The 21,168-nt window shown below is 38.2% G+C and overlaps 1 protein-coding gene across 12 annotated transcripts in view; it reads right to left on the bottom strand.

Annotated features, from left to right (window-relative positions):
* The window catches only part of ELAVL2 (ELAV like RNA binding protein 2), a 135,846-nt gene that overhangs the window by 62,444 nt on the left and 52,234 nt on the right, over positions 1-21,168 (bottom strand). For 7 of the 12 annotated variants that reach the window (XM_079927941.1, XM_079927937.1, XM_079927943.1 and 4 more), the window contains exons 2-3: positions 12,366-12,456; positions 9,335-9,578 (exon numbers count right to left, since the gene is read on the bottom strand). In XM_079927941.1, coding sequence (XP_079784067.1) covers positions 9,335-9,578; positions 12,366-12,437 — 316 coding nt within the window. In that variant the 5' untranslated portion in view covers positions 12,438-12,456. The remainder of the gene's footprint in view (positions 1-9,334; positions 9,579-12,365; positions 12,457-21,168) is intronic. The other 5 variants (XM_079927947.1, XM_079927939.1, XM_079927946.1 and 2 more) reach the window with 2 other exon arrangements.

Here is a 21,168-nt window from a genome sequence, read left to right as displayed (position 1 = left end):
TTCTAACCAAATGAATATTAACTGGTAAGAAGGGACTGGGGACACAGAGAGTACCCCAACATGCTAGGCACTTTATGGAAGAAACTCAAGTTGGGAGTCAAATAGCTCATATAAAGTAAGTGGCTAGGCTGGGATTTAAACTTAAGTGTAATGCGTTCTTTCTAGGCTAAAACCTCTAAAAGTAGTGCTCATGAGCCCACCTCCCTAGCAGGGGAGTTGAAGACAGCAGGCATTTTGTTTCAATGTTAATCCCAAGAACTTGATGCCAAGCTAAGCTAATAACATAATAACAACCCTAGTGTACATAGGGGTTTGGTAAATACTATTACCACCCCTGCATTCAAAGTCCATTTCACATGGAAAGATGGGAAGAAACGCTTATCAACACAGTTTAAACTGAATATTGCTTTCTTCTTCTTCTTCTTCTTCTTCTTCTTCTTCTTCTTCTTAAATGGTCAGACAGTCTCCTGGGCCGCAAGAGGTACAGATGGTTGTCTCCCCTCCTCCCACTCAGCCCCACCCAGAGGCTCTAGGCTTCAGGGAACCCTGTGCAACTTTTGCTCTTTGGATTCCAAAGAAATGAACTTCTTCAGCACAGGCACAGCACGCTAGAAGTGGATGACAGTCTGATCTGAAAGACAGGAAAGCCCTCCTGGTTCTTCTGGTTGAACACACTTACCCTGTGCTCTGGCTCAGGGTAGGGCTGGGCCAGCCAAGGAAGGCTATGTCTAAGACCCTCTGGGATGGGCAGGGGTCCTCCAACAGGGAGGACAGCAGGTCTTAGACCGTGGCCTCTGCCATCACCCCTCAATTACCTACGGTGATGTATGATGTAAGAGACTACTGAGTAGTTAGATCACAAGAAATATAGTTTTAAATGAGGCTCCATTTCTTCACAATACTTGGAAGAGCTGCCAATGCTGCTTTACAGCTTGAAGTCTCTCAAAAAATGTATGACAGATACCATAACCAACAAAAGGGATATCCAATGGTGTCAAAAACTGACATTCTGATACTTTAAGAAGCAAAACCAGATACATTAAGAAGTAAAACATGCTAGGGAATTCCCTGGCAGTCCAGTGATTAGGACTTGATGCTTTCTCTGCCACGGCCCGGGTTCAATCACTGAGTCAGGGAACTAAGATCCCGCAAGCTGCGTGGCACGGCCAAAAAATAAGTAATTAATTAAATGTTAAAAAAAGAAGTAAATCATGCTAAATGAGTCACTGCATAGGCCTGACAGATCAAAAGACACTCACAAGTAAAATGACAGAAAATATTTTTTAAAGTTAGTGTTTTTAGCTGGAAAGGACACTCTGATGGTTTCCCCAGCTCTCAAAATTCAGTAGCAGCAGTGGACTTGAAAGTCAAGTAACTTAGAACAAGCTCAAAAGAAGGTGGCAAATTCTGAAGCACAGCTTTAGTTTCAACGATCAACTATTCTGTTCAAGTAATACTTAAAAGGAAATGTTCCAACAGGTGCAAAAGAAAAACACTTTGCTCTACTCATAATTTAGAAAGTTAACGCAAAGGCTGGTGCTAAGGTAGTGTAACAGATAAGGCAGTAAAATAGAGTAAAATCCACCAAAAGAAAAGCAGATTGATAAATCAATTGCGTACCTGAGAAACAGAATTTTAGCATTCTATAGATTTTAAAAAGAAGAAGGATTCCTGGATCAGAATTTGTTCTTTACGTTCTTCCATTTAGTTCATCTTTTTCTCATCTACATTTTTCCATCATTATGATGACAGCCACTAAGTAATAAATTGAAAATGGTTTCTATTCTATACCACCTGATGTATAGATATATGTATGTATGTATACTTTTTCTGATGTAAAAGTAAACAAAAACTAGAAGAAACACTGTGGAAAGGTCTGGAATAGCAAAGAGCACACACGCATTCATATCTTGCTAAATTTCAAGGGGTGAATCCTTACAAAAGAACTTCAACTGTATTCTGTTTTCTATGAATTTGCATACATTAACAAAGTTTATGTTTTGTATCAAACTAATAACGCAGTAAGGCCAAGGGCACTAAAACACTATGTTCCTAATCTATTGGCAAAACGTCCCAGTGACAACAAGGGCCAAGAAAGCACAGAGTCAAAACTCCTAAACTTCATTTAACCAACAGGTTCAACCTCATTTTCACAGTAAATAGTCTTCAAAAGCTGCTGGAGAACTGTGCAACCTGCTCTTCAGAGTTACAATACTTTTCTTCATTTCCTTCTAGTGGAATAAAACAAATTAATACAAAGATCACCATCAAGAAATCAGAGAAACAAAAATCCAGATGATTTACAAATTAATCAGGAACGGTTCTCTTTCAAACTTTTCCATATCCTCACAATAGATGTTTTTCTTCCCAGAAACTAGTCATTTAAGGTTTTATTACCACAGGCTATCAGAAGAAGAAACTCTTCTAAGTCTGCTGAGAGTTAAACTTATTTCATGGTGAAGAGAGTCAGAATATGCCTTGCCACCCCTCAAATATGCCAGTTATAAGCATAAGGAATATTTTGAGTTAAAGGCAATTAAGAATCAACAGATGCAGGAAGAGTACTTTTCTCTGCCCTACTCTTTTCTGCCTAAAAGCAGGTTATAAATTTCCCTTATGAAGGCGTTCCCCTCTCCTATACCAGGAAGAGGAGAGCAACTCTTACCACTGGGGATGGAGAGTCAGCACCAAGATGAATCTGCATAGATAAACCTTGCTAAAATAGCTCTCATCTTCCATTAGTTCCCCCTATATATTTTCTTGGTCACTCCCCTACAATTTACCCACCCTCAGAACCCAAACCCCCTTTGCTTTGTTAAAATGGTATATAAGCCTCAGAGTCTAACAACTTCTTTGCTTCACTTTTTTTCTGTGAACTCCAATGCATGTGAAATATTACTAAAAACTGTGTTGCCTCTTCTCCTGTTAATCCCTTTTTCCCCCAGTTTCACTGAGATACAATGGACATATAACATTGTATAACCTATCTTTTGTTAGGTTCAATAATTGGGGGCTTGCAAATTAAACTAAGAGGGTGGAGGAAAGTTTTTCCTCCCTGACGATGATTTTTTTAAAAAAAGAAAAAAAAAAAAAACGTACTTGGTTTCTTAAATCTTATAAATTTCTAATTTCATCATCCTGAAATCCTTCATCTAAATTAATCAAGACTGACACTTTGAAAATTGTTCTATAAGACACCCAAGTTAGGTATGAGTGGAGAAAAATAAACCTGAAAGAATAAATTTTAAAGTTTTTCCCTGAAACTTTATAAAAACCAGTAACATCAAATAGTAACATCAAATTTTTGAAATGACTGATTAGTCATGATGTTTGGAAAAAACAAGAGTACATGGAAAAATAATGTGGTTTAAAGATATATTGATAAATAGACAAATAGTTTCTTCAATACCACAAAAAAGTAAATTTCATCTCATATTATATAAATCTCATTTTATACAGATTTAGCCACTAATATCTAAAGACAGCCATATTCAAATGTATATTCCACAGTTAATACACTAGGCATCACGGCATTTACCCTGTGCTGCCAAGTTATCTTGTTTTATGAATACCTGGGCATACACCCAGCCTTTCTGCCAAATTTCTAATTAAATAGCACCCAGAGTCAGCAAAATGAGGTATTTATTAAGCTACCACCACTCACCTACCCACCCACCCAACTGCCCAGATCTTTTCAAGTACCTGTCTGCAAGAATCAGAATTCTTAATCTCTTGATACTATGGATACCTACAACTAACAGCTGACCTTAAGACTGTAATTGATGCACACAACCACATTTTCAAATTAGTGTTCATCACAGCCTTGGGCTCACTGTGATTGACTGACTTCATCACAGTAAATAAATGCTATTAAATTTGAAGGTATGCATTAGACTTATAAAATACCACTTATCTGTTTCAATCCTGAGGAGCTAAGAGTATATTTGTTAAAAAGAGGAGGGGAAAATATCGTGTCATCAAAATAAAGTTTGAAAATCACATTATCCTCATAAAAGAAACCAGCATTAAAACTAACTTTGAAGTTCTCAGGAAGCAACAGGGACATAAGTTAAGAACCCTCACATTTTATATGAGATTTTTTACCCCATGGGCCCTCAGGAAGTTTACCCCAGCCAAGGCACTGCCTGTCCACAGATAATCTACATCTGCAAAGCCCCTCCCCTCCTCTGGGCCCCTGTAGTTTGTATTTTTATATGTTTGTTTTGGCCTTTGTTTTTCCATTTTGTCTGAAAGCTTCTAATTGGCAGCTTATAGGGTCAGCATAGGGCGCACCTCAAGCAATTCCTAGGCTAAGAATGAAGCTATCACATCAAAACTAAAAAGAGCAACACTCATTACCTGAGGTCTTCAACTATAATTCTCTTATCTCCTCTTTTTGAAGGAAAACTAACAGCTACAGAACAAGCTATCCTGGAGTCGTGAAAACTAATTACACACTTACAGACACATATGTGCATACGCACATACCTACATACGCGCATACGCACATACCTACATACGCACACACTCTTTTAAGGACAGGTCAGGCATTCAGTAAAGACACAGCCCAGTGACTTTTACATTCAACGTTTCTAGTCCTGACCCCCAGGAGATCAAAAGCTGGGGAGGGAACAGCATCTGAAACTTAGTTTGCCATACAATTAGGCACTGCAGTTACACCCACCTGTCCCACCCACCTCCAGCCAGAATTCAGATAAACCTGGAAATCCCTGGTTCTATCTCCCTGCAAAATATTCAGGAAAAGAAGTCAATAACTCCCAGGTAATTGGCACTTCCAGGCCCTACCTACAGAGACTGATTCCATAGGTAGATCTGGGCAGGGCCCAGGAACTTGTATTTCTGACAGTCATCCCAAGCGATTCCAATGCAGGTACTCTACTGACCATAAAGACTATGATTCCCCAAACTGCTCACTTGCCCATCAAATCACCTAGGGAGCTTTCCTGACAACAGATTCCCAGGGCCTCTGAAATCTTTATTATTTTTTTTTTTAAGAAGATGTTGGGGGTAGGAGTTTATTAATTTATTTATGTTTTTATTTTTGCTGTGTTGGGTCTTCGTTTCTGTGCGAGGGCTTTCTCTAGTTGTGGCAAGTAGGGGCCACTCTTCATTGCGGTGTGTGGGCCTCTCAGTATCGTGGTCTTTCTTGTTGCGGAGCACAGGCTCCAGATGCGCAGGCTCAGTAGTTGTGGCTCACGGGCCCAGCTGCTCTGCGGCATGTGGGATCCTCCCAGACCAGGGCTCGAACCCGTGTCCCCTGCATTAGCAGGCAGATTCTCAACCACTGCGCCACCAGGGAAGCCCTGAAATCTTTATTATTTAAAACTCCCTCAGGTAAAGATATGCAGCCAGACTTGGGAACCACAGGGCTAGACTATCTGAATTGACAACCATAGATTTAAAGTTTCTAGAGAAGCATGGATGCTTTCATTAGTTTTATGTATCCCTCACTCCTTGACCCTCAAAAATCTTCCACTCTCCTCCTGTGGGAGACTCACCACTCACCAGAAGACGCCCCTTCGTGACCCCTGTACAAGTTATACGTCTCACTAGAAATTCATCAGCTGGTCCTGTGCTTAGCTTTTAAAGAGTGAGTTCTGGCCCTCCAACAAAGGCAAGGAGGAAACATGCTAGGGAAGAATGAGAAAACCAGAATTAGGGTCCCTGCTCTGCCATTTAATAGATGTGTAGTCTTGGACTCAACATGTCAACAAAGCTGGGCCTCTCCTCACCTGTCAGCGAGGGAGTTGGCTAAGGTCACCTCAAGGGTTTTTCTGACTCTCAACGCTCTATTATTCATTCCCTGCTTCATAAAATCCATTTCACTCCTGCAGCATCAGCAGGTGTCAAGGACTCTGAAGTGCATTTGAGAACTCAAAGGGACAGACCGACATCAGCTAAGCTGTACAAACAGCATTAGCTTCTCATAATTAATGCCTATAGATAGGAAACAGGGTGAAGCATAAAGCTGGCATAAGCCCAAAGCGAGCCTGATGTACAACATAATAAATAGAATTTCGACTAGAGAGAAGATAATTGTATTTGAAACTGAACACATTTCTTAATGTATTGCCCTAATCCTCATTCTATCAAAATAGTGACATTAATTTGCTAACAATGACACAATCTAAAAATGATATACTCTCTTTTAGGACTTAGGAAAGAGGTACATACTTTCCTAACTAGGTATTTTGTGCCTGAAACACAGTTTCTTAGTTTTAGCACCATGTAAGTAAGGAAAGACTTAAGAAAAGTGAAAAGGAGGGATTTAAATTTTCTTCCCACTGAGTGATCCCAGTCTTCTTACAACCCAATCAATTAATGCTCCCGCTCCTACAAAATCAGATACCAGGAACTGCCCTGGTAGCTCCCCAGGAGGTAGAATAAGTTGGATAATTAGAGAGGGACTGAGAAACTCTGCCCTGACCCTAAAAACATATACTGAAAAACTGCTCAAGATGACTAATGCTAAATGCCACAGGGCAGGGTCCAAATCCCCACAGATTCTTTCAAAACCTTTTTAGAGATATGTTAATAGTAGCTTCTTCAGAAGACATGCCCACTTTGCCAGGTGCAACAATTCAAAACCCAGTTTTAGAAATCTACGTACTAGACTATTTTGTTCAATACAAGTACTTACTAAGAAACTCAGAATAACAAAAAAAAAAAAAAACTAAGGTAATTTTATGTTTGAAGCTAAACAATTCAGATCCGTCTAAATACTGATTTAACACATACCAAGAATAAGACATTAGTGGGCCAAATCAAAACAGGGTTACTAGAAGAGGTCCTTAGTATTCCGATGTGCCTACTCAACTTTTTAATTTATAGTTCATTATCATGGATGTTCATTTTATGAAACGTGCTCATATTTTATTGACGTGAACAAGTTTTATGGAAGAATTACAGATTTTCTGATAACCAGTTAACAAATGACTTCCAAAGCAACACGTTCGATGGAAATCTAGTATCAAGGAGGTATTTCCAGACACCCCCCCGCCATGAGTTCTGTGATTAAATACGACTGGGGAACTGTAAATCAAACTGGTTTCTTTACTGCAGGATTTTAATATAGTTTTTATTATGTTAATGATCTGCAATATGGTTCTTAAAAACTACAGAGTACAGATTTTTCTCAAACTTGTCTGCCAGTGCAACAGTTATTTTGAGGAATATTTATGACTAAATCATGGAACTACGCTTAGAAAAAACATCTTTTGACCTTGGTGCTCACTGTTCATTTTCTTGAGTACTCAGCTTATGAGAGATTTTAAACAGAAATTTCACTATGGTGGAAACCTCCATTATCCAGCTCTCCCTGAAAAGGCAATGGGGTGAGGGAGTGAAAGAAATGGACAACAAATGTTAACACACTTTGCCAGTATCTAAGTATCTAACCAGGTACTCTTTCAGATTACCCATGCGCTGTGGTTCTATTACTACCATCCTCCACGTAAAGCCAGAGAAGCAAAGGGTCTGAAGATACAGAAGTCAAATTTATCCAATTTTGCCACATAATAGTTCTAGTAAAAGGTTTACAGAAGAGTAAGATAATTCAAGACTGACCAGAGGTAAGAGATGAAAATCTGTGCAATGTTTCCTGTGGAAAATGCCTAATACAAAGGATGTATGATTGGTTTACTGTTTTCATTTACCATAACAAAAAATGTGACCTTTATGCCTAGTTCAAGCAACATTTTTTTAAATAATAAGAATAACTACTAAGCAATCAAACCAGAAACCTCATCATTTATGTCAAAACCTTCAAACCATTTATCACATTTATGTCGAAGAGACTGCAAAATTCACATATAAAAGGATGCTGTTTTGCTAAAAACATAAAATAAAATTCAGTACCAGGACAGACACATGTAATAAAAAGCCTTTGTTCTCTACTTTTCCCAACTTTTCAAAAACTGTTTCTTTAATAAATTTCACGTATAAATTTTACATATGCTGCTCACACTGATTTTGGAAAAAGAAATGGAAAAATCTCATCCATTCAAATATCAATATTCAAAAACAAAAAAGAAACCTTCCTGATAATCATGGTGAACGTCTAAGTAACATAATTAGTTACAATATAATTATGTATGGATTGATGACAACCAGGTTTTACTTAGTTTTTACTTGGTTTACTTGATTTTAATGAATAAATTCTCTCTGTGAACCTCAATCTGTATCTCAAGTAAATACGACTATGAGGCCAAGCCCAGGTGACAGCTCTAAGTCACCCTGGAGACAATAAGCCCTGCTGTCTTGATAAAAGAACAGCTAAAGGTACCGTCTCAGAAAAAGTCAGAATTGGCCTCAGAAATTAGCTAGGCGCCCCTTCCTCTGCCTTCTACCTCATTTTACCAAGGGAAACCTGAAGCTCAAGCCAAGGGTTGACGTGACCAACATCATACGACCAGTCAAAGTTCAGACTCCTCGTCCAACTCCTCAAACTGCCTTTAAGTATCCTTTCCTCATTTCAAATATTTAGCTTAATATTTTGGTTATAAGCCATTTAATACACACCATCACTCAAATTTAACAGTAACATGAAAAAGCTAGAGTCTGTCTACACTTCATTCGTTTTCAGTGTTTAAAAACAACTCCCGCAGGAAGCATTAACCCTTCTCTGCCAAGAACACTCTCCTTAATTAGGTTTTGCCTTATTCTAAAAATTTAGTCAAATCTTACAAAACACTAAGGAGATTTTCCACTACCCAATATTCAAAATATACCATCATTAAAGGCTAAATACTCATCTTTTAATTCTTATCTTTATAAGAGGAGCACTCATACACCACTTTTTCCAGAAGCTAAGATCTTACCAAACTCAAATTGTATCAGTACAAATATTTACGTACTGACAATGTCAATATTACCATTTACTTGGCCATACAAATGGAGGACTATAGAGACTTAAGAAAAAGGACATTTTAAGAGGTTTTTTCCTCTCCTAAAACAATTCTCCTTGTATTTCATTGTTGAAATGCTAAATCATGTAAGCTCAAAGATCTCAAAACTAAAGGTTAACATGATACTTGCTGCTCCAGACACACACACACCTTTAAAGCATTTTTCAAAGATGTTATTGTATAGTTCAGATTATAAAAAAAGTCTACTTATTATATTATTTGATGCTTTAAAAGGAAAACTTAAAACTCTCTAAAACTGTTTCATACTGTTGATGTAACCAGAAACAGAGAGAAAATCTAGATGTGTAAAACTCGAGCACTGAATCATTTACAAGCAGTAAACTTATTTTCCCATACCTTAAAACACAATCCTTTACACGTGAGGAACCTTACATAAAACTGCATACCTGTTATCTTGTCCCTTACAAGCTTACAGGACTCTATCTCACCGATGCTCCCAAAAAGACTCTTTAGTTCCTCCTGTGTCATGTTCTGAGGAAGATAGTTGACTATTAAGTTGGTCTTGCTGTCCTCTGTGTTCCCGGAGTCCACTGGTGACGAACAGTTGTTGTTTATGGTGGTCGGACCGTTGGCTGTGTTATTGCAAGTTGGCCCATTAGACAGTTGTGTTTCCATGGCAGCAATTACCTGCTAAAAACAGAAGATAAGAAATGTCAGAATTCATATTTCACAAACTATTAGAGATTCCATCGAAGAATTTAAACACTTGTCACTAAACACAAGTCGTTCAGCTGAAATTACAACAAAGCTTCAAAAAGTGCGACACCTATGCAATTCTTACTTCACATTAAGCTATTCGATTTAAGATCACAATTGTACTTTTCACATACATATTCCATACATGCACATAAGCACAATTTAAATCTTTAACATTCTCTAGAACCGCATTCTGGGTCAACTCACATACCCTTACTCACCTGCTATGTGTCCACAGACTTGAGGAAATTTAGTACCAAAGAGCATAGAATTAAACCCTGACTAAAAATACCAGAAAATAAAAGTGCTTAACATGCTGCCAAAAACAAGCCCCCAAAAATGGTCTACCTAACTTTGCAGAGATATTCAGTTAGCCTAAAAGTTCAAATATTCTAAAACTGACACATCCATTAACTTAAAATCAAGAAGCAAGAGTACTTTAAAAAAATATAAATTTGTCAACATGTACTGTTTTGGTTACATATTGAAAATGTTTTTAATTGATAATATCTTATACCTCTATCGTTGGTAAGAAATAAGAAAATAGCAAATGTTATATGTTAGGGCGTCAAAAGGGTTTGTAGGATAACTTGGGGAATAATAAACTGAGTACTTAGTGTACCTTGTAGAATCTAACAAGCCATTCTTGTCAACCTTGGCAGCTAAAGATCACCAACAAGGTAGCTGACCTACAGCGTCAAAATAAAATCCCCAAACAATTCAAAATGGTATTTTGCCTTGACTCTGACTTTAAAGGAAAAATAAAAATAAAAAAATCCCTATCCAGTCCACCAAACAACAATGTAAATATATCAACTTTTGCAAACAGACGAGCCCAAGGAATTTTCATTTGAGCATGTAAGCCTGTTGAAAATGCAAGTGATAAGGTATCTATAAACTCCAGATACAGAATAAATAGCAGAGTTGGGGGAAATGGCCTCAAACTGTTCAGGCTACTCTAAAAATCACTTAGTAAGCAAATTTGGATCTAGTTTCCTAAAAACCAATCCTATGCTCTTTGAGCAACAGAGCTACAAACCACAGCCCCAAATTCTCTAAAACCATCCTCCAATAGCTATCTACTTTGGACAGCCAAGCTTGTAGGGGAATCCAAAAAAATCAAAGCATCACTGAAAGGATTATCCTTCATACTTCATCCATCTCTCAGCTCCACAAAGAAGTACTTCTCAAAATTGACAATTTTGAATAGATGGGATGCTAGTTTTAGGGAAGTTTTAACATATAAAAGGCAAAGAATTTGAGGTAAAAGAAAAAAAGCAAAGTAGAGGCAAAGACTGTTACAAGAAAAGAGAAAAAAAGTCTTTTAAAAAGCATATTGCCTAAGAAAAATAAAAGGGCACAACCGTGGATAAGCAATAGGAAGAAATCTCTACTGCCAAGAGATATTTATAAAGGAAGCCAGCATAGGACAGATTGAGACTGGTCAAACTGGACAAGAATCAGTGTTATCAGGATAAAAAACAGGAGACAAAAATCCAGGCTATCTATGAAATATCAAACCACCTATAACCCTTCCATAACTTCATCTCCTTTTCAAAGAAATGGGTTGTTTACTCTGCAAACTGCAAGCTACCTCTCTTGAGCAAGTATTTTCAGAGAATACTTTGGGGGCGGGGGGCGGGGGGGGAAGGAAAATAAAGGAACCTTTGGAAATCTATATTTTAAAAAACCCGAAACAATTCAAGATATGCATTTTATTATAATTAACAAATTTATCTGACACTGAGAAAGGAGGTTTCAGATTTCCTAATAAACCATAACTGTTTCACTTTATAGAATATTAGCCATGGGTCACTCTTTCCACAGCAAAATGCTTGTGGGATTAACCTCTGCCCAGCAGTTAGGAAAACAATGAGCTACAAGATGAGTGGCCAAGGCCAATTAAAACAAATCACTATTCAAACCTTAGGGTATATGTGGAGACTATATGAGACCCAAATAAGAGATTCGGACTAAAGCTCACTGGGATGGCATTTGAAATATATAAGCGTTCATTGACAGAAATTAGCAGGATTTAGCAAGGACAACAAACACTCCTCACTTAATTGCACATTTATTTCCATGTTCAGGTGGCAAGAATGAGCTCCTAAGCCAACATTCAAGTGAACAGCTGCAGTAGGCTGTGTGCGCTGAAAATTACAGCATCTCTCAGCTATAGGACCATCTGCTCAGAATAAAATGATACTAATGTGCTATATTTTACAAATAATGCATATTCCATTGATAGGCTCAACACAACTGTTCACAGAATGCAAACTCTTTCAACAGTTACTGGGCAAATAATTTTCAGCCAGATTTACAATTTCGACATTTTTTTTAAGCATCAGGAATTATAAATAACTTCAAAATTTAGTAACCAAAAAAATACATAGTAAACAGAATGTAAAGAATTACGGTAACTTAGTATTCAGACCATACCAAAACTTTTTTTTTTTTAAAAAAAGCTTGTCACTCTTTTGAGGCTGTACTAAATCCTAAATAAGATAATAAAAAGTTACATACAAAAGCAGGTTCTGATGCTACATGTACCACTAAAATTGCAATGTGCTTTACATCCTAATGATGGCCATACCACAATAGGTTAAATGTAAGAATAATTAGTACGCCAAATGAAAAGTTCAAGTGTTTGGTATGGCCTCAGCACTCCTGCAACATGCTAAAAAAAAGTAGCCTACAGAATTTAAGAAAAATCCCACAGACCCCGGTCCAAGGCTCTGCTGCCCACGAACCACTTCTAAGCAGAGAAGCCACATCACACAGTCTGACTGCCATGTTAGTTTGGAGTTGCCGTCTGCAATATGGACACAAAAAGTACCGTATGTTAGATGAGCAAGATAATGCAACAAATCAGTTTGTACAAAATTTACAGTGATTGTATTGATATTCCCAGCACGTCCATGCAGTGTGGCTTAATTGAATTTGAGGCAATTCCAATCTAATCTTTCCAAATTCATTTTAACATGTAGTTTTCTTGCACAAATTAAGCATTTTTAATTAAGAGCCTGATTTTAAAACAGTATTAACTAGTTACCTTGGCATCTATCCTAAAGAACTACCTTAAACCACATCTTAAAAAAATTTTTTTTAAATAATAAAATGAAGCAAAACGCTGCATGCTGTCCTATCTCTTAAGGATGTGGGAGAAGGGAGGAAATGTGAATGAAATTATATTTAGAGTGAGAAAAGGCAGTCATTAGTGAATGCTTTGCATAAAAGCACTCTTTCCCCAAAATATCAAAAGGGCATTAAGAGAAGCTATATTTGCCCACACTGTCACATTATACTATAAATAAATGATCCTTAATCCTGGGACTTAAAATTAAAAGTGAATCAAAACCCTGTGAGATTTTTCTGCCACTATAGTCAAAGGATCTCTAACAGTTTTGCTGAGAATTGTTCACATATACTAAGAGGCAGTAAACCAGCATCCTTCAATTGAAATAATTGGACCAATAAATAGGATCGTTTGAAGCAATGTTTATATAGGATGTCAGCTTTGTCCCTGAACGAAATCAAGTGAACATTTTTTAATATGTAAATTGTAAACCCAGCACAATTTGAAATGAGTGTTGCTATGAGGCCTCCAATATAGTTAATGGGCCATTTACCACTTATTACAACTTGCCCAAATACTAAACAGAGCCACAATACTGGCACAAAAGCCAAGGTTTACATTTTAGCCATATACGCAGATGCTTTAAATGGTCAACATAATATTCAGAAAAACTCGGTCTATGAAAATAAATGAGTAACAAAGGAGGGCTGAAAATGTCTTTTATGTGCATATTTATGATTATAAAAATTTCATCCTTAGAGTTAAACCTGGCTGTACGTTATTTACTCTTGAGGCAAGTGCGATGAAATTTGTAACATGTGACAACAGATTCCATTTTCCGGCATCTATCTAAAGGGTTTAACATACACTTTACGGGATGCCATGAAAATGTTTTACTCTTCTTCCCTTCTCCCACTGTTACCAGGGAATTCAGTCTGATTCTATGTCCTTTATTTAAAAAAAAAAAAAAAAAAAAAAAGAACACACAGTTGAACTGAACCTGTGAAAAAATAAAGTGCTTTCATAGCCATCAAGTATTTTGACAAGAACCTAATTGTGGTTAGACTACATGGGTAGAACAGTTAGGAGGACCACACCTAACAGGTTAAACCAAGCTTAAATTTATGTCCTCCATACCCTCAGGAGTTAATACCTAAACATTCTTCACTACATAAAACCATAGATTCGAATTTAATCGCCTCATCCCTTCCATTCCACAGGAAGCGGACGCTAATGAGCTAATCTATTGACACCCCTCTTTCTGAAAGCCCCAGGGATGCGAACAATCACTTTATTGCACCAACTAGCTAGGAAGGCTGTGTATGGAAAATGATTCTACTGCACTTTTACATTTCAAGCACCCCAGACAGTTTCTCTGCTTGAGGCAGACACATACCTTTATGGGAAGTTATAAATAAGTTGCTCACATGGCCCTTACCTTTATGCTGGCCAACAATTCAGTTACTAAAAATGTAAAGCTACTTCCCCTTCGCTTAAGGACAGGCAATTCTGCTCTACTCAATCTACCACAGACAACCAGGCTGTGCACTATTTATAGATTCTACTGGCTCTGAAACTCTTTGGAAGGAAAATAAAAGGCCATATTCCAGCAACAAAGAACCATTAATTTTAAAGCTTAAAAAAAAATGTCTCAATATATGTTCGCCTCTTAATTTAGACATCAATTGTGTCAACTGAGACTAACTCTTGTTATTCTCCATGAAATAATTTATGAAAAGACACTTGAGCACAGATCAGTCTAGAATATTCTAAACTTTCCCTGGGTTCCGAGAGATAATGATGAGTTGTTAGTTTGGTGGGAGCATGGATTTTGAAGGGAGTGGAGGACAGGCAAGGAAGTGGCCTTTATGTTTTCACTCATAGCTTACTTCCAAATTTCTATAAAGACTTTTAAAATGGAATTTTTTTCCTTTTTTACTTAAATGGCCCTCTATGTACTTTCATATCTTAAGTTTCTTACAATAATGGATTTTAGGAAACCAACGCTACTGCTTGACTGCTTATAGCTGGGACTAACAGTTTCCTGGTCACATGAAGAGAAAAAGAAAAGTCTCTATTTTCCAAACTTCCTAATAAAAAATTCTGAAAACTAAAGTAATCAGCTTCTTTCCTATTTTCAAACCTCCTTCAGACAGCCACCAAACAAGACAGATGGCTAATCAAAAACATACTAAATATAGTCTGAGAATTCTCATTAAGTACACTGTCTGCAAGGGGAAAAAAAGGTTTCCAAGACCTAGAATCCACCTGATTCAGGGATCAGATCTCTGGTTTAAAGTCACAGCAGGACTGCTGAAAGGGTCACTGCACATACCCTGGTGAGGCCTGCCTATCTGCACCAGCCTGTCTGTCCATTGTGACGTATACCATCCTGATCTGGGCCCTCCTCTCTTACCTGGACCACCAAATTACAGCCTCCCAAAAGGTCCCTCCATCATCCTAATCCCCACTTTACACTCTTCCCAGGTAGATTTTCCTCAACTCTCAACAGCTCTCTGCTGCCTATCAAATAAAGTACAAACTACTTATATTATTAAGAGTATAAACATCTGAGATCCTCTACAACTGCTTTTACCAGCCCACTTATTCAAGCATCTGAAAATCTGAACTGCTCCTTGTCCTTCATGCAATCACAGTGCACTGAAAACCATACATTCTTCTGGCTTTGCTCATGCAGTTCCAGCTGCCTGGAAGGCCCTCAGTCATACCTATCCCACTTCCATTTCAGGGGTTTGTACAGACTAAGCATTCAAAAACAGATGTAAGGACAAGAGTAGTTCCTTTTTTAAAAAACTGGAGCTTGAAAGGGCAATCACCTTTCTAAATAACATGCAAACTTGGTAGCTTGTTCTTCTATCTCACTTCAAGTACTTCAAACCATCGATAATCAGGAAAGCATATTTTCATTTTTTGGCACACTCCATCAGCCACCCTCACCCACTGAACTCCAAATTCTTGTTCAATGGCACGAAAAAGGAAACTATCTTTTGAGTGATCAGTTGTGGATTGTTATTTCAAGAGCCTATTATGACCATATGCCCACGACAAAAAAGTCGGAAGCCAAGACAAATCCAAAAACATGGTAACCCTCTGTCCAGCAGGGTTATGGAGCTGTGGCATCTGGAATCTGGGTCTAACTTCAAGAAAACAGCAGAAGTACAGGTAAATGTGAAAAAATTAAATTTTAACTCAAAGGTATTTAAAAACATCGTAATTAAGCTGTGGATCTCAAATGGTTTTAATTTGATAGAAACTAGAAAATGTAATAAGCAAACACAAAAGGTAACATCTCTAAAAAGAATCATAGCTAGGGGAAAGGGCAAGCATCTCTCACACTCAAAAGGTCTGGCCTGGATAAAGTGACCTTGGTCTGGATACTTATTTACAGCTAGAGGGTTCTCAATGCCTTGAGCAACACAGAACCGGGGCAGAATCAGTATAGTGCAAAGCCTTCCCTCAGATGACATCAAACCTCTCTAAAGGCCAAGTCACAAGATGAAAGGAAGCAATTTGTCTTAAAGTTTAAGAGCAGAACCCACTAAGATAAAGACAGCAGCCTTGGCCAAAAGGCATCTTCCTTTGAGGAACTCAAGGCAAGTAGCTAAAGCTCTCGAAATACTCAGTGAAGTGAGTAATGAGAGCTCACAAATGAGAGCTGGGTAAGCAGCAGGTGGGGTCATCTGTCTAGCAGACACCATTCCTACAGAATGTTTTATCTTTCCCATTCAAATCACTAAAGTGGCATTTTCAGGATACAATTTGGCTTTACTGAATTAAAACAACAGAAGAGTCAACCAAGCACTCATGGGGCAGACATGTCAGCTCTAAGAATAAGCCATTAGTTTGTTTTCTTTAAGCCTCTTCACTTTGCTTTGTCATTCCTAAAGTAATAAACATTTGTGGCTTTAAACTTCAAGAGAGCTCCTCAATCCTGGAATCCCTGTCAACTCCCCATCCTACCCCCCATACCATTTTAGCTGCCTCACCAGCTCCAAGGATTCCTCAGCCTTGTCAAGCTCAAATTTTTGGCCTTGGGGCTAACAAGGGTCCAAGAGCTGCCAGAGACACTGCACCAAACAGCTGCAGAAGTCACAGGGAGAATGTTCTCTGGCAGTGAATGTTAACATTTCTCTGTCTCTTAGCCCTTTATGGCTCCTACAGGCAAACTGCACAGTCTTTCTGACGCCAGTCTTTCTGAGGTTTTGTAGTTCTAGAGCTGGCAGAATTAAAAGCTTTGCAGTTAGAGAGTAAAGCAAGTGAGTTTAGGGGGTCGGTCCCAAGTCCCTTCCTTCATTCTAGGTCCGTATCTGGCTTCTATGCTGGGCAACAGGAAAACAAAGATCCAGTGAAGAAGACTGGCTTAATCTTCACACTCAGTTCACTCATCCATTCATCCACCAAACATCTGTTCACAACTCCCATGAACTAAGGACTGTCCTAGGTACTTGAGATACAGCAATGAAGAAATACCCTGGAGTGTACATCTGCAATAGGTGTACACATGTATAAAACAGTGCATTAGCTAGAAATAAGTGTGCTTTGGAATAAAAGAAAATGTAGAGCAGAGTAAGAGTGCTGAAAATGTGGAGATGGAGGATGGATACTTTCCAGTATTAAACAGCAGATCTCACTGAGAAGGTGAGCTTTCGGCCAAGATTTAAAGGACAGTTAAGCCAGCCCTTGTGGTAGGCAGAATAACGGCTCACCTTAGATGCCCACATCCTAAACTCTGAAATCTTTGAACATGTTACGTTACATGACAAGGGAATTAAGATACAGATGGAATTAAGGTTGCTCATCAGATGACCTTGAGATGGGAAGATTATCCTGGATTATCCAGGTGGGCTCAGTGTAATCAGAAGAGTCCACATGAATGGAAGAGGGAGGCTGGAGAGTCAGTGTCAGAGTGGTACAACCTGAAAAAGACTCAACCCACAGTCACCAGCTTTGAAGATGGAAGGGAGCCATCAACCAAAGAATGTGGGCAGCCTCCAGAAGCTGAAAAAGGCAAGGAAACAGATTCTCCCCTAGCATCTCCAGATGGAATGCAGCCCTGCCAATACCTTGATGACAGCCCAGGAGACCCACATCAGGGGACTCTGCCCTTCAGAACTGTAAGATAATAAATCTGTGTTTTTTTAAGCACCAAGTGTTCATGGTTATTTGTTACAGATTTAAAAGTAAATAAATACATCCCCATAGGGATATCTAGAAGAGAAGCACTCCAGGCAGAGACCAGCTAGGGTGAAGCTAGGAGGAGGCCAGAGGGAGATGAGTCTAAGAGGTATAAGGCCAGACCACATAGGATCTTGGAGGTGCAGGGGAGGAAAAAGTTTTCTTCAACACCCTTAGGGTTCTGGCTGGGTCTGCAAATTAAACTACAAAGACAAACTAACAGGAGAAAAGCATACAAATTTTATCGAATTTGTGCATGTATATGGGAATCTTCACAAGAGAATGAAGATCCAAAGAAGCGATCTGAGTAGAAAGTTTATATACCTTTTAGATAAATAAACAATAAAGTTGTGAAGGATTGACAAGACAAAGGGGTTTGGGCTGGGGGTCGTAAGTGATAAGGATTAAACTAAAAAGATATGGGTTAGTTTAATAAGGTTTGCTCATATACAGATTTCCAGGTCCCAAATCCCTGTACGGGTGATAGGAATGTTTTCCTTCCTCCTGGTACAGGCAGGGTACCTTCCACATGGGAATTTTATTACCTGTTTCAGGGAAGAAGAGAGAGAGAGACGGTCAGAATAACCTTTCTGCTTCTGCAGTTTTCTCAAACTTCTTCAGCTTAAGATAGTCAATACGCCAAGGTACCGTACTTTGGGGTAGTGTGTCCTAAACCCCATCAGAGGTCACCATAAAAAGAAAGGAAACCACAGAAAGGTTTTGAGCAAAAACAGTAGCACGTGGCTATTGTGAAAATAAACTGGATATGGTTGTGTGGAAGAACTAAGCAACTGTGGAAACAAGAAGATCAATCAAGAAATAATTGCAGTAACCAAGATGTAGAATGACAGTGACCCCGATCAGGGTGAGAAGTGGACTTAGGCAGGAGGAAACATATTACTTACTATAGTACTTACTATAATTACATCAGTAAACTATTTAAATTCATTATCAAGAAACTGGTTTAGATTCTAACTGTTCACATTCAAACAAACCAACTCATTTATTACTTTCTGGGCACTAGGAATACATGACGATTAAGAAAGGGATTAAACTTCTATAGAAAGTTATGTCTTATTTTGGGGGTGGGGGGATCTCCTTAAGAAAACCCAATATATGAAAATCTGGGTTTATAATATTAAATCAAGAGTTATCCACTTTATCTATGGATTCTTTAAAGAATTAAGCAAGTGATTCATTTAATAGAAAATGCAAAATTTTTAAAAACTCAGAATAACTTAAAAGATGAAACTACTTACTAAGAGTATAGCATGTCAGAAATTGGCTTTGTAACCTACGACAGCCCCTTAAAGCTGTCAGAATTCAAAATAAAAAGAAATCTCAAAGTTCACCCCAATAGGTGAAAGACAAAGTAGATGAAGATAACGAGAATAAGTTACATTTTTGTGAAGTGTAATTAAACTTTAAAATCCATATTCTTCAACACGGTCATTTACACACCTCCACCATAGTCAAGGTTAAGCCAGGGGTTAACTCAATCTTGGTTATAGGCTAGAATACACTACCATCTAGTGATGAATCATTCCAACCTCAGTGGGCATTATTAATTTCCATGCCATTATTTGTCTGTAGAACCTAAAATAGGTTATGAGCATAATAAGAATAAAATCAACTACTCCCACAGTTTTGTAGCAGAGTTCTTGTTTGGTATAGGCAGATAAATTTGAATTGCTAAATTAAGACAGTTAAAATAGTAATCAACATAGAAATTGGATTAACTTCACATTCTTCTACAAAAGTCACAGCTAACAGGAACCCCCTCAGGGTAGTACAAATTGTGAAAGGCTGATTGGAAATCCTCAAATTAATCCCACTAGTTGAGTGTTTTCATTAGGTAGGTTAAAAACATAGCTCCTCTGTAGGATACAGACAGTAGAATACTGCCATATTTGAGCTCCAAAACAGCAAGTATGCCTAGTCTTAAAGGGAGTATAAAAGACAAGGAAGGTTTATGGTCACGAATATTGTTGTTTTTTTTTAACTCAGAAGTATTATAAAGGGCCACAATACTCCATCTGGCCACTAAGGTTATTTTACTCTTAACTGTCATCACACAGAAAACTAAAAACTATAGTTAGTGTTTAACCCCAAGTAGCTTATACCAAAATAAAGTGAACAAAATAAAATGTCAACAGAAGAAGGCATATTTCCTTAATAATGCTGAGGGGCTACAAATATTTCTACTGAACTTCAAAGAAACTGAAATTAAGAGACGCTACCCTAGGACATATAAAATCTTGTAGTTCATTAATGCATTGTGGAGCATAGAACAAGGGGCTCTCCCCCATCCACGGAAGGACTGTGAGAGTGTAAACCTTGATCAACACAGAGGGCCAGCTCCTTTCCTCTCTGAAATGTAGAACATTTCACTGGTATTCACCTATGAAATGTATTTTTCTTTTCAGTTGATGTTTAAAGTCCTGAGACTCCCAAGAGATAACTGCGTTTGATTTAGAAACATGACTACGAATTATTTAGTACAGAAAGTTGGAGCATCTTAAAAAACATGATTCACACTAAGAAAGATACTTTATTTCCTTTGGTCCATCTCTTCCCCTCCTCCCCAAAAGATGGCTTTCTTTAAAAGCTACATGGCAGCTAGAAAAAACAAGCTACATACATCTGTGACTTCTTATGGTAATTAAGCTTATGGTTATTAACTACATTTCAAGAGGGGGCAAGGATTGGCAATCAAAGTGTTATTTTAACTTCTAGTGATTCCAATTGGGGGAGGGGGCCTAAAGGAGAGAATCACAAGGAAATTTCTGGTTAATCTGCTGCCTAGAAATGTGTGTAAGAGTTAATGTTTATATATACACTACTAGGTACAAAACAGATAACTAATGAGAACCTACTGCATAGCACAGGGAATTCTACTCAATGATCTAAATGACCTAATGATTTAGTGACCTAAATCATGGGAAGGAAATCTAAAAAGTGTATATATGTATACGTATAGCTGATTCACTTTCCTGTATAGCAGAAACTAACACAACATTGTAAAGCAACTATACTCCAATAAAAATTAATTAAAAAAAAAGAAAGGGCTTCCCTGGTGGCGCAGTGGTTGAGAGTCCACCTGCCGATGCAGGGGACATGGGTTCATGCCCCGGTCCGGGAAGATCCCACATGCCGTGGAGCGGCTAGGCCCGTGAGCCATGGCCGCTGAGCCTGCGCGTCCGGAGCCTGTGCTCCGCAACGGGAGAGGCCACAACAGTGAGAGGCCCGCGT

The sequence above is a fragment of the Stenella coeruleoalba genome (assembly GCF_951394435.1).
Source record: "Stenella coeruleoalba genome assembly, chromosome: 7".
Taxonomy (NCBI): Eukaryota; Metazoa; Chordata; class Mammalia; order Artiodactyla; family Delphinidae; genus Stenella; species Stenella coeruleoalba.
The sequence above is the reverse complement of the archived record's forward strand: the minus strand, read 5'-3'. Positions and strand labels throughout refer to the sequence as shown.